The 15,939-nt window shown below is 41.3% G+C and overlaps 1 protein-coding gene across 2 annotated transcripts in view; it reads left to right on the top strand.

Moving 5' to 3' along the window:
* The window catches only part of fbln2 (fibulin 2), a 53,710-nt gene extending 45,354 nt beyond the window's left edge, over positions 1–8,356 (top strand). For both annotated transcript variants that reach the window (XM_026307925.1, XM_026307924.1), the window contains 6 exons: positions 6–134; positions 1,580–1,705; positions 2,782–2,898; positions 4,050–4,178; positions 5,217–5,340; positions 6,606–8,356. In XM_026307925.1, the coding sequence (XP_026163710.1) occupies positions 6–134; positions 1,580–1,705; positions 2,782–2,898; positions 4,050–4,178; positions 5,217–5,340; positions 6,606–6,966 (986 nt within the window). In that variant the 3' untranslated portion in view covers positions 6,967–8,356. The remainder of the gene's footprint in view (positions 1–5; positions 135–1,579; positions 1,706–2,781; positions 2,899–4,049; positions 4,179–5,216; positions 5,341–6,605) is intronic.
* The last annotated feature ends 7,583 nt before the right edge of the window (positions 8,357–15,939 follow it).

Genomic DNA, 15,939 nt, shown 5'->3' with positions numbered 1-15,939 from the left:
TCAAGACATTGATGAGTGTCAGATGGGGACGCACCGCTGTGGTGTGGGCCAGATCTGTCACAACCTCCCTGGCAGCTACCGCTGTGACTGTCAGACAGGCTACCAGTATGACGCCTTCCGCAAAGCCTGCACTGGTACGTATCACTGTGTCAGGTCTGTGAGATGATGACGAACAGATTGGAGGGTTAGTCGTTTAAACAGTTTTTTAAGTCAGAGCTGCGCAGAAGGCAGAAACCATCTCATTGCAACAGTTAAACCTCAGTACACACAGCCAGTGTTGTCACATTTCACTAGATGCAACAAAATAATGTCAGATTTTATGCTTACTCTGACATAGTTAAAATTTTGATTAAACCATTAAAATTGCTATGTGTGTGTATTATGGATCATGTAATGTGTTTTGGATACAAGTGAGTATTTTCATATTGGTCTTTGTAATTTTATGAACAGGATAAGTGATTTGAGCATGGCGACACAAATTTGTGATTACTATGTATCTTTTAAATTCAAGATTCACTTTTTATGTTTTCCTGCACCATATCGTTGTAGCCTTCTGTGACTGTTACATGATCGGAAAGAAATGGAAGACCACCTGAGCAAGCTCGATTCTCAAGAAAGGCTGTGCAATTACAGTCATAGTCCAGAAAAGATGTGCTGCACAGAATAAATAATGGTAGACTAAAGGCCAGCAGTAAGGCAATAGACCTGAAACCTGATGCTGTTACTATAAGTGAACAATGCCCATTAAACTATACTAACCATTATTTTTACATTAACAACAGAGTGACTCCTGTATGTGTAATTTGAAAGCAGGTAATAGTCATCTACAAATTCTTGACACTCCAGCTTTGTCAGCATATAGCACAGAGGAAGAAAAACATTATTAGACAGGCAGACCCACTGCATTCTGTTGCCTACAGCACCGAAACTCCTGATGCATGTTACTGATAAAATGACTGTCTGCTGAGTTCTTTTAGGAGGTTCTCTCCCTTTGTAGAACAGAGATTTTACTTAATTACCATCAGTCTTTCTTATAATGATATTGACCTATCTATTCAAAATGATGATATTCTAAAACACAGTTTGACGCTTTCATGGTAAAACAAAAGGAAGTTCAGACACGCTCACTTTTTAATATTTATGCTACTAGTGTGAGGGACGCTGTACTTTCCATAATTCATTCAGCATCATCATTTTTTCATTACCTGTAAGAGCAAATATTAACAACAGCATGCAATGAGCAGGCACCTCACACACAGTATGCATTTTTTTTATTGCTCAAGGTCTGGGACCTACTTACAGTTCATACACCTGGGCTAACTTTGAGCGGTCCGGAGTACTGTTTGTTAGATGGTAAAATTGTCCATTAGTTATTATGTTTTGAGTTGAACACAAACTAAATGTCCTGCCGGTGTTTGGCATATTGTCAGAGATATGTAGGAATATGAAAAAAGATCCAAAAAGTGAAAAAGTCACTTCAAAATTGTTTTTGTGTCTTTGGATGAGAACTGGCTTTGATTCATTAGTGGCCTGTAGTTATGGGTCTGCTGTTTAATAGCTCCTACACCTGTGCTGACAGATGTAAATGAGTGCTGGCGCTATCCTGGTAGGCTGTGTGCCCAGACCTGTGAAAACACCCCAGGCTCCTACCACTGCTCATGCACAGCTGGCTTCTCCCTAGCATTGGATGGCAAGAACTGTGAAGGTAAGCTCATTTGTTTTGTTTTCAAAACACATTCAGAATTTAAATACCACCTTATTTAGATGCATTGTCTTATTCTGCTTAGTTGTAGCCTCTGGGGAGAATGTTGCCATCAGTAGACAAATGCAGGCTTTGACTTTGGAGATTATATATTGATAGAAAACTGTTTATGAGTCCCTTGTAAGTCTTTGTTATCAGTAAAAGCTGTTTTCTGGGGTGCAGAGGCAACTGATGCTGCATACATAATGGTTTTCAGGTGCTGTCAGCCATCAGTGTGTTGAAGATGTGGTTGTGCTTCAGAGCTGACCAGGAGCGTGATTCATATTATGTTCAGCTTGTCACAGCTATTACTGAGGGAACTTACTGTTTCTGTTCACGATCCAAAGGTGAAGCTTTGCATTTAACCGGGTTTATTATAAAACCTTGTCTGAGCAGTATGATTAGGTTTTGATTGGCGCTTTTCAGATTAATTTGTTCCAGTCACTTGAAGCTTGTCTTTCCGCAAGGAAACACTTTAAAAACAAATATCCTGAAAAACTATCATTGCATATAATGGCTCCAGTGCTGAAGTACAAAAATCTGTTTTGTTCTAACATTTTTCCACAATCTTTTATTTGTTTCCACAAAGCACTTCCCCAGAAATGAGCTGTCAATCAAACACTGACTCTTGTTTTCTGTTTTGTTGTTGTCTTTGTTTTTTTTGTTTTTTTTTTCTGATGATGTTTCTGTTGGCGGTGTTCATTTTTATGTTGGTTGAAAAATTAAACCACAAATAAAAATAGTTCCCAATTATTTAACTTGTCCAAAAGTACAGTGTTATTTTAGGAAAGTTTAGAAAGACCTGCAAAAAATAAAATTATATATTTCTGCCCAAGACTTCAGCTTTATTAGGAACCAACGGACTTGGGGCTGACAGTCAAGGTAGGGCTTTCAAAAAATTTTGAGAGATCGACTGATACATTTTGCATTTACAACACTTTTGTGTTGTCATAGGATTTGTTGACAGTACAAAATAAAGAGAATGACATCATCCTTACTCTTTAAGAACCATGCTAACATGTCTTCTTTTCTGTGCTTAGATATCAACGAATGTGACAAAAATCCCTGTAGCCAGGAGTGTGCCAACATTTACGGCTCATATCAGTGCTACTGTCGCCAAGGGTACTTCCTAAAAGAGGATGGACACACCTGTGAAGGTATTTTCTGCCAAGGTTACTAGGGAGACAAAGCCAGAATCGGTGGACATGAAAACAGATCTGAAAGTAGAGTTAATATGTACAATATCTGCATGAGCTACAAATACCCCATTAATTCCAAACCATTAATCAACTAGTAATATGACCGAGGTAGACTGAATGGCCACTTTAATAGTTACACAAGATAATAATGCTAAATTTTGATTGACACTTTCAGGTATTATGTGTTTATTAGGTTGTAGTTTGCACTAGTGTTGAAAGTGAATGTAATTGACCCTTATAAGCTTTGTGAAGGTCATTATATGGCAGAGATTTGTTATTGGGTTGCATTAGCTTGGTGTACAATGAAGATCAGTGTACCTAATAAAGTGTCAAAGTACATTTTTTTCGCTTGCTCTGAAATGGCCACAACAAATACAAAACGATAAAAAAGAACAATGCAGCTTTAAAGCCCTTGTGTAAAACGTTTTCTTACACAGTAGCAGTGCCAATTCAGGACTAGATTTTCCATACCAAAAAATACAAAAACAAAGTCAAATGTCAAAAGTCAGGCAGGTGCTGCCTCCCTAGTCAGAATTTTAAAGATACAAGTCACTTTGCAGAAAGCTGTAGTGTAGGCAGGTAGTCAGGCTGCATCAGTCACTGCCTGCATTTCATATATTGAGAAAGCAGTAGATACACAATCATTTCTAAATATACACCAGTATTATAAACTGAATGGTATTTTAGCATTGAAGTGATACATAGGCACAAAGGGAAACAGAATATGAGAAATATTTCTCAATGTTCAGAAAGTGAACATATTATTAAGTCTTAAAACACTTTATATTGAATAAAGCCTAAAACAAAGAAAATAATTTATATTACGCGAAGTAACCTTTACTAATCTGAATCTGAATTTGAATGCACTTCCATAATGAGTACTGAGTTTGATTCTTTATCATCAGTAACAGATTTTTAGTTTGCTTGGGTTGACAGGGCTTTACAGAAGCCTCTGAGGCTCATTCCACAGACAGGATAGAGCACACAAACACACACATGAAGAAAAAGTGCTGCTGCTCTTTTTGGACCCGCCTTTGACTTGTGGCCTTTGACAAATGGCCTTAATCTCTAATCTGATAAGATGTGTGTGCATGTGTGTGTTTGAACAGATATCGACGAGTGTTCCCAGAGCATTGGGACCCTCTGTGCCTTCAAGTGTGTTAATGTTGCAGGCAGCTACCAGTGTTCCTGTCCCCCTCATGGATACATCATGTCCACCAATGGGCACACCTGCACAGGTGAGGTCTTAGTAAAGCACACAGCCTGTGTTTTGTTAACTGCTTGTAAATCTGAATTATATCATGTTTTAAGAAGATCCAATTCCCATAATTTTTAGATTTTTTGGAAAATTGGAAACTGCAGGCAGTCAGCAGATATGCTGTTTACATCCAGTATTAAAAACTGTTTTAATTGAATTAATTCAACTTCAAATGAATCAGTGTGTATAGTGGTATAAGTTATTTTATTTTGTGTCCTCTTAGGTAGAAGCTAGCAAACCCATTCAAAGAGACTCAATACTAAACTGTTTTGTTAGAAAAGCTAAAGCTTTGTTAGAAATGCAGGAAGTGACTTATTGTTCCTACCAGAAAGACTCTGAAAGGCTTCAGCCCTTTTATGTTTCTTGTGTGTGTGTGTGTGTGTGTGTGTGTGTGTGTGTGTGTGTGTGTGTGTGTGTGTGTCCGTGTGTCTGTGTCTGTGTAAAAATAATTAAAGAAAACAAGTCTAATGAGGGAACCAGCAGTGCATGTCCCTAAAATCAACATTTTAAGGCCTAGTACATAACATTCACAGCTTTTACAATACAGGCAAACCGTGAAGATGACAGAGTACCAGTAAGGATTCATGTTTTAACCCTCGGATGCACCTTCAAAAAAGTCAATGTGAATGTTAATGTCCCTTCGACACAAAAATCTAATCAGATGGTTAATGAGCATATCCTTTTGAGGTAAATCTCAAATAGATAAATTGTTATTCGAGGTCCATTTACAAGGTTTTGACAGAACTTTCCATCATACTGTAGTACACTGTCTCCATTAGCAGATAGTGTGGTTTAATTTGTCACGGAGATGGATCTGGGTCCTGTTTCTTACTGTAGCACTTCTGGATTGACCTGGAGTAAGGATTGTTTCGTCAAACTTGACTGAGTTATTTTTAATCTCTTGTCAAATCTCTGGTGAGACAACTAAAAGTGTGTCTTAAACTCATGATACCTTCAGAAAATGATTACATTAAAAAAACTCTCTCGTTTTTCCCTTTTACTTATCCTTTTTATCCAGATATTGACGAGTGCACAGCTGGCACCCACAACTGTCCATATGGACAGACATGTTATAACCTGCAGGGAGGCTTCAGATGTCTCTCCTTTGACTGCCCTCACAATTACAAGAAAGTGTCAGACACGTAAGTTACATTTATTTCTCAGCAGCTTTAAAGCATTAAGATGTGTGTCAGTGTTTCCTTTTTATTATCTGACTGATTTATTAGATTGCATTTTAAAGCATTTTACACTTTTCTTTTGAATTAAATATGAAAGTGTACATTACTTACTTATCCTTACAGTGGAGTGTAGTGAACAGATGGCCTCGGGTAGCCTGGCCAGCCAGACAAACTCACTTTCTTTCTCATGTGCGTCTGGAATCCCTGCCACAGAGAGTCTTTTCCTCTTCCGCTTCAAATGAGCCGGGCCAATCGCAGCTGTTTTTCTGCAATGGGGCGGGTTTTACGCTCCAGTCATCTAACCCGATTTAAACAATCCTTGCACATAAGCACTGACTTGTTTGTAATGTTTCTTAATGCCAGTCCCAAGTCCCCAAATCTTTCTACAACTGGCTGTTGCTGTTTACTCCTTTCAAAAAATAGAACTGGTAATAACAGCGTGTATTCTCATGTTTTTACAACAAAAACAGCAACAATCATTCACTAGCCTCTATACTCTACCACACGTGTCATATACGGTGTTTCTCTGATTCTATCCAGCGTCCACCCGCTCCCTGGAATTCGAGCTCAACCGAAAAGATTCCAGACTAATTCTTTATATAGAATAGAAAAAGAGTTAGTCTGGTAACTGACTCCCATAGATCAGTAAGGAGCCATGATACGGCTTTGAATACCTTGGTGCTTCCCTGGGTATCTTGGCTGGTCTCCCCACACTGTGCTCCACTGGACAGAAACAGTATGCACACTCCCCACTTGGTCCAGAAGCCTGCGTTTTACCAATGTTAGGAAGAGATACCCTATTAACCTGAGTGTGACGTAGCCTGGCTCAGCATGAAGGGACATCTTTCATTCATGAGAAAACTTGGCAGCCATGCACAGGCGGCTCAGATTAAAATGTCTCCGGTTCTGTTTTAGTGCCACCCTGTGATTCATTGGAGGAGCTCTTGTTTTGGCATGAGTTGTGCACATTTTACAGTGCACTACACCAAGCTTTACTCCAGGCTGTAAATGGATAAGCAGTCACAGAGCATTAGAAGCAGTCATTAGAGAATTTTCAGTTTTGACTCACAGCAGTGGGCAATGGTGAGGACTAGCAATGCTTACATTTTTAGTTGCAAGCTGTTTTTCTTCCATGAAGTCATCACTACGTTTTATTTGCGGTGAAGATAGACATACCTCAGCAAGCTGCTTTCCTCTCTTGCTCACTATCTTTGTTGACTCCTTTTCAGCCGCTGTGAGCGAATCAGCTGTCCCAGCAACTCCATAGACTGTCAGAACTCGCCTGTGCGGATCACATACTACCAGCTCAGCTTCCAGACCAACATTATCATCCCAGCCCAGATCTTCCGGATTGGACCCTCCCCGGCCTATTCTGGCGATCACATCATCATTGGCATCACCAAAGGCAACGAGGAGGGCTACTTCAGCACCCGCAAGCTGAACAGCTTCACAGGCGGTGTATACCTGCAGAGGCAGGTCCGCAAGCCCAAAGACTTCCTAATAGATGTCGAGATGAAGCTGCTGAGGCAGGGGACCTTCACCTCATTTCTCGCTAGGATCTATGTCTTCATCACATCCAGCACTATGTAATACCAAACAGAGTGAGAGCAACAGATAAACAAAAAATGTCTGATGGTGCTCTATTTTATCTTACATGTGCAGAATTTCTTTGTAATGTAGTAATGCCTCATCACAAACAAATCTAATCAAGAATCAAGTACAATATCTCTGTAAGACTATTTCTGACCACATAATCATATTTCTTGAGACACTTTGTATTTGTATGTACCAAAGTATTTTTCAGTTTGACTCTTACTAATCCAGTTTAACTTTTCATAGTTTGGGTCTACTCCAATGTTTGTTTATACAGGTGGTGGCAAGATGCTGCACTTTATTGGCTAAGTCGAAAATATAACTGAATACTAAAATAAATTTTGTTGTTGGTTAAATAATTAGAATGGTATATTCAAAGAATTAAAGTTTTATCTTTTTCCTTTAAACGCTAATCAGTTCGTTATGAAACTGTAAACTGCTGCTTATTTTTTCCTGTAATGCCTTTCATCTGAATTAGAAATAGATTAGATTAGAAATTCCATTGGTTTTAATAAATTAAATGAAAATTTAAAAAATATTTTTTATTTACTTGTGTATTATAAACTAGTATGTTTAATTTTTGAACTGCTTAATTTCTTTTTCGTTTTCATTTTATTTTTCATTCTTGGCACAAAGAATGATGGGACACACACGTTCATCTGTTCGTTATTTTCTCTTGGCAACATTTCCTGTTTTCCTTGTGTCCATTTATGTCAAGGCCGAGGATTGTTCAGCGAGGCAATGTCTGTGTGTGTGTGTGCTCATGCTAAATATGACAGTAAATTAGGTTACAATTAATTTTAAACTGACTTTATTCAGTTTTATTTTAAATAAAAAAAATACCAACTGATGGCAGATTCAATGAAAATGATAAAGCTTTGACTTATTACACAAAGTTTTAATTATTTAACTTATATATTGTTTTTGTTTATATTTTTATTTACTTTTGGGAATTTTCAGTTATCATCCAATGTGGAAAAAAGCATATCCTGTCAAATAGGTATTTTATATAGCATTTGGTGTATATTATTTTTGATTAAAGATGTGCTCTGATGAAATGTAAGTGTTGAAAATCAGTGCAAATCACACCACAAAATTAATGTAGGACAAATTCCAGCACTGAGAATGTACTGATGAATATTTTTTATTTTTTATGTTATCATCTTTCTTTTATTACTGGATGTATCTTTCTATGTTACTGTGTTGTAATTATCTCAGGGTAAAAATCATGCAATCTTGTATACACCAGACAAATTCCTGTGTAGCATACAGGAATGAACCAGTCTGCTGTTATAACTCCAGACTGGCCAAAAGCAGCAATTGTAAACCAATCAATAAATGATGATCAAACTGTTATTTGCTCAATAAAGGTACACATTAAATTTTAGTGTCATGAGTGTATTAGTCAGTTCCATTCTGGTGAAACAGTAAGTCAACATCTCCATCTGCTGGTGAAAGTGTCAACATAGGAGGGCCTCATTGCCAAACATTCTACTTTATTAAAGCAAATACTCATTTATTTCCCTGCAATAAAGTAACATTTTCATTTTGATGCTATTTTAAAATTAATGTAATTCTGAGCATTTCTTATCTTAACTGTTTTTGTCACATATTCCACTACTACATAAGGAACATTTACTGTTACACCCTCTGACATTCCCACCCGGAAAGTGTGTGTGCTTTGCTACCTCAATCTATGAATACACCCCAACAGATAACATTTCAGATGGAAAGTAGGCTGAGCTAATCACTCCCAGGTCACCATATAAATAAACACTAGAGTCTGGCTGATATGCAGTTTTAGAAGATTTTTCTGTATAGACACTTTGTTTAAGCCAAATATTTTGTGCTGACAAAATAATGCTTAAACCACGGTAACGTGTTAATAAATTGTTGTTCCATGTCAAGTCAGTCGGGCACAGAGCTTGAACAGTATCCTTTTTGGATGATTTGATGATTGTGGTGGAAAACGAGGTCTAATAGCATCAATCCAAAATCTCCCACAGGTACACACATCATTTTTATACTGATTACACCATCCAATGAACCCCAGTGCCCTCTAGTGTTTAATGTTTTGGCCTTGATTATTTATGTTATTTCATTTTATTTTATTTTATTTTTATTGTTAAAACTGTCACTCATCTTTTGGTGTTTAACATCAACTCCACACCCAAGCTCAATCTATATATGAAAGCGGAAAAGCCCATGAAGTTTTTAATGCAGCTCAGACTGTTAAAACAATGAAAACAATGAAAAGATGTGTTAACCAGACAGCACAGTGGCTTAGTGGTTAGCACTGTTGCTTCACAGCAAGAACATTCCTGTTCGAAATCCGACAGGGGCCTTTCTCTGTGGAGTCTGCACGTTCTCCCTGTGCTTGCATGTTTTCCCACCGTCCAAAAACATGTATCTCAGGTTGATTGGTGACTCTAAATTGTTCATAGAAATGAATGTGAGTGTGTGTGGTTGTTTGTCTCTATGTGGCCCTGTGATGGACTGGTGACCTGTCCAGGGTGTACCCCTGCCTTTCACCCAAAGAGAGCTGGGATAGGCTCCAGCAGACCCCTATAATCCTAAATAAGCATAAGCAGGTATAGATAATGGATGGATGGATGCATAGATTAACCAAAGAAAATAAAGATTTTTTATGATTTTTTTAATTATGTGGTCAGACAAGAACATTTATATAGCAATATTCAGTGACCAAATCTCATTTCTTCTGAAAGCCTCCAAAATCTTCTTCTCCTTTCGGCTGCTCCCTTGAGGGGTCACCACAGCGAATCATCCGCCTCCATTTAACCCTATCCTCTGTATCTTCCTCACCCACACCAACTATTCTCATGTCCTCCTTCACTACATCCAAGAAGCTCCTCTTTGGTCTTCCTCTAGGCCTCCTTCCTGGCAGCTCTAACCTCAGTATCCTTTCACCAAAAATCCTCTGAACATGTCCAAACCATCTCAATCTGGATTCCCTGGCTTTTTCTCCAAAACATCTAACATGAGCTGTCTCTGATGTACTCATTCCTGATCCTATCCATCCTCATCACTCCCAGAGAGAACCTCAACATCTTCTGCTCTACTACCTCCATTTCTGCCTCCTGACTTTTTCTCAGTGCCACTGTCTCTAAACCAGACAACATTGCTGGTCTCACCACTGTCTTGTAAACCTTTCCTTTCATTCTTGCTGACACTCTTTTGTCACACATCACACCTGACACTTTCCTCCACCCATTCCAACCTGCTGCACACGTCTCTTCACTTCTTTTCCACACTCTCCGTTGCTCAGGACTGTTGACTGTTACTTAAAATCCTCCACCTTCTTCACTCAACTCCCTGTAACCTCACCGTTCTACTTGAGTCCCTCTGATTTACACACATGTACTCTGTTTTACTGCAGCTAAGCTTCATTCCTCTCCTTTCCAGAGCAAACCTCCACCTGCTCCCTGCTCCCACTACACATGACAATGTCATCTGCAAACATCATGGTCCACAGAGATTCCTGTCTAACCTCATCTGTCAGCCACCACAGCAAACAAGAAGGAGCTCAAAGCCGATCCTTGGTGCAGTCCCACCTCCACCTTGAACTCCTCTGTCACCCCTACAGCACACCTCACCACTGACTTACAGCTCTCATACATGTCCTGCACCACTCGAACATACTTCTCTGCCACTCCAGACTTCCTCATACAAAACCACAGCTACAAGGCACACTCACGGGCTCCCTAGCTACGGACCAACCGAACTGCCGCCTCCATCTTCCACCTCAGCACCTGATGTCACCGCCCCGCCTCCCCGCCAGTCAGCAAGACGACACGACTCAAACGGCCAACTACTGGTGTCTTCTCCACGCCCCCTTTCCCCCCCAACCACGTTAATCATCGGAGACTCAATTATAAGGAATGTACGCTTTTTCAACGCCACTACTCACTGTTTCCCTGGAGCTACGGCCTCAGACATCTTGGCCATGCTTCCTGGATTACTGCCAACACTTCCGTCTTCCATCATTAGAATGATTGTTCATATTGGAACTTGTGACACGTCACTCCACCAGTCTGAACTAACTAAAAAGGATTTTCTCTCTCTCCTCCACCTCCTAAGCAACTGTCGTAAGACTATTTTCATGTCTGGTCCCATCCCCACGTTTGGAAGAGGCTCTGGCCGCTTCAGTAGAATCCTCAGTCTCAACACCTGGCTCAAGTCTGTCTCCCTGTCCTACAATCTCCAATTCATCGACAACTTCAACCTCTTCTGGAACCGACCTGCCTTCTTTGCAGGAGATGGTCTGCATCCTAACCGCCTGGGCTCCCATGTACTTTCCACCAACATTCAACATGCAGTTCACTGTACCCTACACGCTAACACTGGACAACCTGTCCATTCTGTCCCACAAGCCTGACTATCTGACTCCATACTACCAATCCCTCCATCTGGTCATCCTCCCGACCTCAGCCGAGGAAACCTGGTATACGCCTGATCAACCACTCTGTTCTAGCTAACATCCCCAGATACATGGACTCTACACCTTTCCATAACACTCATTTTGGGCTTCTTAACGTTCGCTCCCTCTCTCAAAAAGCATCCCTCATCTTTGACATTATTCTAAAACACAATCTCGACATCCTGTGCTTAACTGAAACCTGGCAGCAGCCCAACGACTTCACTGAACTTAATCAATCTATTCCTCCTGGTTTCACATATCTCACCCATCCACGCCTCTCGGGACGCGGTGGCGGCCTCGCCATACTGTTCAACCTTAAATACAAAATATCCATCCACCCCACTGTCACCTTTCAGTCCTTTGAAGCTCTCATAGCACGTATTCACGGTCACACACCAACCTTCTTGGCCACTATCTACCGCCCACCAAAACCTAACCCGACCTTCCTGGATGAACTGTCTGACTTCTTAGCTAACCTCATCTCTCTGTCAGCCAACATAATTCTTCTTGGTGATTTTAACATCCACTTCGACAATCCCAACAACACCACAACAAAAGACTTCATTTCCTGTCTGGACAGCTTTGGGCTCCAACAATACATCACCTCCCCAACACATTCTCTAGGCCACACCCTCGACTTAGTCTGCTGCTCTGGCGTCACAGCTCAGTCATGTTCTACCCTCGACACCTCCTTCTCCGACCACAAACTAGTCTGCTTTAACTCCAAACTACCTATCTTCAAAACCCACCTCTCCCGCACCATCACCTTCCGTAACTTAAAGAACATCGACCTCCCCTCCTTCACTGCTGCTCTCAACAACCTTCCATGTACTAATTATACACCTCTCCAACATGTTATCCAATTTCAACCGTGAGCTACGAAATCTACTCGACACCTTCGCCCCACTCAAAACTAGATCTGTATCCTTTACGCACTGTGCTCCATGGTACACCCCCGAACTCCGCCTCCTCAAAACCCAAGCCCGTCGCCTTAAACGTCTCTTCAAAAGAACCAGTTCATCCACCCACAAGGACTTATACCTAAACCACATACTGAAGTACAAGCAAACCATTACTCAAACAAAATCTGACTTCTATGCCTCTCTTATTGTATCCGCCTCTGGCTCCACGCGTTCCCTCTTCTCCACTGTCAAAAATTTATTGGGCCCTCCCGATACTCCTCTCTTCCCCTCACTCTCCACCACCTTGTGCAAGAACTTCCTGGATTTCTTCTCATCAAAAATCGAAAATATACACCAGCAATTTCCCCCCATCTGTGACACTGCGAACTGCCTCCACTGTACCCTACCCTGTCTATCAGTATCCTCCCCGCTTTCGAGTTTTATCATTCCACTCACCACGGTTATCTTTTCCCTGATCCTCAAATCCAAACCCTCAACCTGCAAACTTGACCCCCTACCAACCAACCTCGTCAAGCTCTGTCTCCCCTCTCTCCTTCCTCATCTTACCCACATTATTCACACTTCCCTCAGTTCTGGTATCGTACCCCCATCACTCAAGACAGCCATCATCACACCAATCCTAAAAAAACCTGGCCTCGATCCTGCGAACCTTAACAACTTCCGCCCTATCTCCAATCTCCCGTTCCTCTCTAAAATTCTTGAAAAAGTTGTCCACCACCAGGTCCATACCCACCTTGCCGCCAATAGCCTATACGAACACTTTCAATCTGGTTTCACTGAAACTGCCCTGGTCAAAATCACCAACGACCTCCTAGTAGCCACAGACTCTGGCCTTGTCTCCATCCTCATCCTCCTTGACCTAACTGCAGCTTTTGACACCATCTCGCACAACATTCTCCTCCATCGCCTTGCTTCCATCGGCATAGCCGGCTCGGTCCTCTCATGGTTCACCTCCTACCTCTCTGACCGCACCCAGTCCGTCCATCTCCAGAACTTCCACTCCCAGCCCTCTACTGTCAGTTGTGGCGTGCCCCAGGGCTCTGTCCTGGGGCCCCTCCTCTTCATTATTTATCTCCTTCCTCTCGGACATATCTTTAGGCAACATAACATCAATTTCTACTGTTATGCAGACGACACCCAGCTCTACCTCTCTGCTGCTCCATCTTCTACCCTCCCCCCTCCCTCCCTACTTACCTGCTTACATAATATCAAATCCTGGTTCACCCATAACTTTTTGAAACTCAACCCCGACAAAACTGAAATTCTCCTCGTGGGCACCAGATCCACCCTTTCTAAAACCAGCACCTTCTCTATTCAAATTGACAACAATACTGTCCTCCCCTCCCCCCAAGTTAAAAGCCTGGGTGTCATCCTAGACGGTACTCTCTCCTTCACTCAGCATATCAATACCACTACCCGGTCGGCCTACTCCCATCTCCGTAACATAAACCGCATCCGCTCTTCACTCACCATCGATAGCACGGCCATACTCGTTAATGCCTTTGTCACCTCTCGTTTGGATTACTGTAACTCACTCCTCACTGGTCTACCTCTCAAATCACTTCATAAACTTCAACTTGTCCAGAACTCTGCTGCCCGAATCATCACCAGAACTCCATTCTCACATCATATTACCCCTGTCCTTAAACAACTTCACTGGCTCCCTGTGTCCTTCCGTATAAACTATAAAATCCTCCTTCTCACCTACAAAGCCCTCCACTCTATTGCCCCACCATACATCACTGATCTACTTCATATCTATTCTCCGCCTCGTACTCTCCGCTCGTCCAGTTCCTCTCTCCTCTGCACCCCTACAGTGCGCCTGGCCACCATGGGCGCTAGATCCTTCAGCCACACTGCGCCCCGCCTTTGGAACATTCTCCCTCATCGCATCCGGTCGTCTCCGGACTTATCAACTTTTAAATCATCACTCAAAACGTATCTGTTCCGTATAGCGTTTTCCACCTAACTCTCTTAACTTCTCAAAGCAGCCCGTGATGTTCTACCACCCTCCGCCTATTTCATATTGTCTCATATGGTTTCATATTTGTTGTTCTGTCATCTGGGTTCCTGTGTTTCAATTTGCTATTGCTGTACATCGCCCACTTCCTGGATGCTCTGCACTTTTGTCTTTACATTCTGGCCCTCTGTTTATGCATTGTTGTTATTGCTGTTTTAATGCACTCTATGTATTTCATGCTGTATGCTTCCTTTTTCTCTCTGTAAGGTGACCTTGAGAGTTTGAAAGGCGCCATGAAATAAAATGTATTATTATTATTATTATTATTATTTTCACTTAGGGGTGTACTCACTTTTGTTGCCAGCGGTTTAGACATTAATGGCTGTGTGTTGAGTTATTTTGAGGGAACAGCACATTTACACTGCTATACAAGATGTACACTCACTACTTTACATTGTAGCAAAGTGTCATTTCTTCAGTGTTGTCACATGAAAAGATATGATAAATTATTTACAAAAATGTGAGGGGGGTACTCACTTCTGTGGGATACTGTACAATACACCAGTCCCTTATGGATCCTCCTGCAGGTGGTGGGCCCAGAGGAGGGCCCCTCGTCTTCATTTTGGGCTTTGCCCAGCTGGGCCCCATGGGGGGAGATCCCGCCACCAGGTGCTCGTCTTCGAACCCCAGGCCCTGGCTCCAGGTTGGGGCCCCGGCTTTGCTGTACTAGGCGACGTCAGTCCTTGTTGTTGTCCTCTTCATAAGGGATAATAGATCAAGGATCATTCGAGCTCTCAAACACCTTCCTTCCATAATAAGGTGGTGGTTCAGCTTACAAATTACAAAGTACTAAATTCATATAGGTTTACCCGTTGTCCTTATGTTGGGGGAGCAGGTACCGCTACTATTGGTTAGATTGTTATGGTGTGAATAGGCCAAAAATTGTCATTTTGATTAAAAATGTTTCATGGTGTAAAATGTAATTCTTAAGGATAAGATTTGGTCTTTAGATCTTTTTCACAGTCGAAATATAACAAAATTATAAACAGTAGTTTCTGCTGTGTAAAATAGGCTTTTTTAAAATAAATTTCAGGAACATCCTTTGTCTGAGGGTGATCTAAAGGACAACACTATACAGTCGGAGAGTAATGACACTACAGATGATCAGTGCTCTTCTGATGAGGAATACATTCCAGACTCTGTATCTGAAGATGATGGTGATTCAGATTCAAGTATCCCTGTAATTTCTAGCGCATCAAAAACTGGACTGACTCAGACTAAATCAAAAACCCCTATTACAGTGAAATTAGCATGTTCTGTTAATGTCAACGCCACAAATCTTTGTTCACCTCTTGAAGATGACATTGTGCCAAGTGCTGTGGAAACATCTGATTCAACAACTTCTGTTCTATAGACCAAGGCTGGAGCACAGAAATCCATCTTAACATCCACACCTGTAACCACAAGTAACCTAGATTATTGTTGTGTGTGTGGTAAAGGTCAGAAGAAAATTGCTCGCCACTTGAAAACGCATAAGACAGATACCCAAATTCAATACATATTTTCTCTTCCAAAAAAGTCAAAAGAACGCAAGAGCCTACTGGAAAAACTGAGAAATGAGGGAAATTTTAAACATAACAGCACAGTTT

This window comes from Mastacembelus armatus, chromosome 5 (genome assembly GCF_900324485.2).
Source record: "Mastacembelus armatus chromosome 5, fMasArm1.2, whole genome shotgun sequence".
NCBI lineage: Eukaryota > Metazoa > Chordata > Actinopteri > Synbranchiformes > Mastacembelidae > Mastacembelus > Mastacembelus armatus.
Note: the sequence above shows the minus strand (reverse complement) of the source record. Positions and strands in the feature narration are given on the sequence as shown.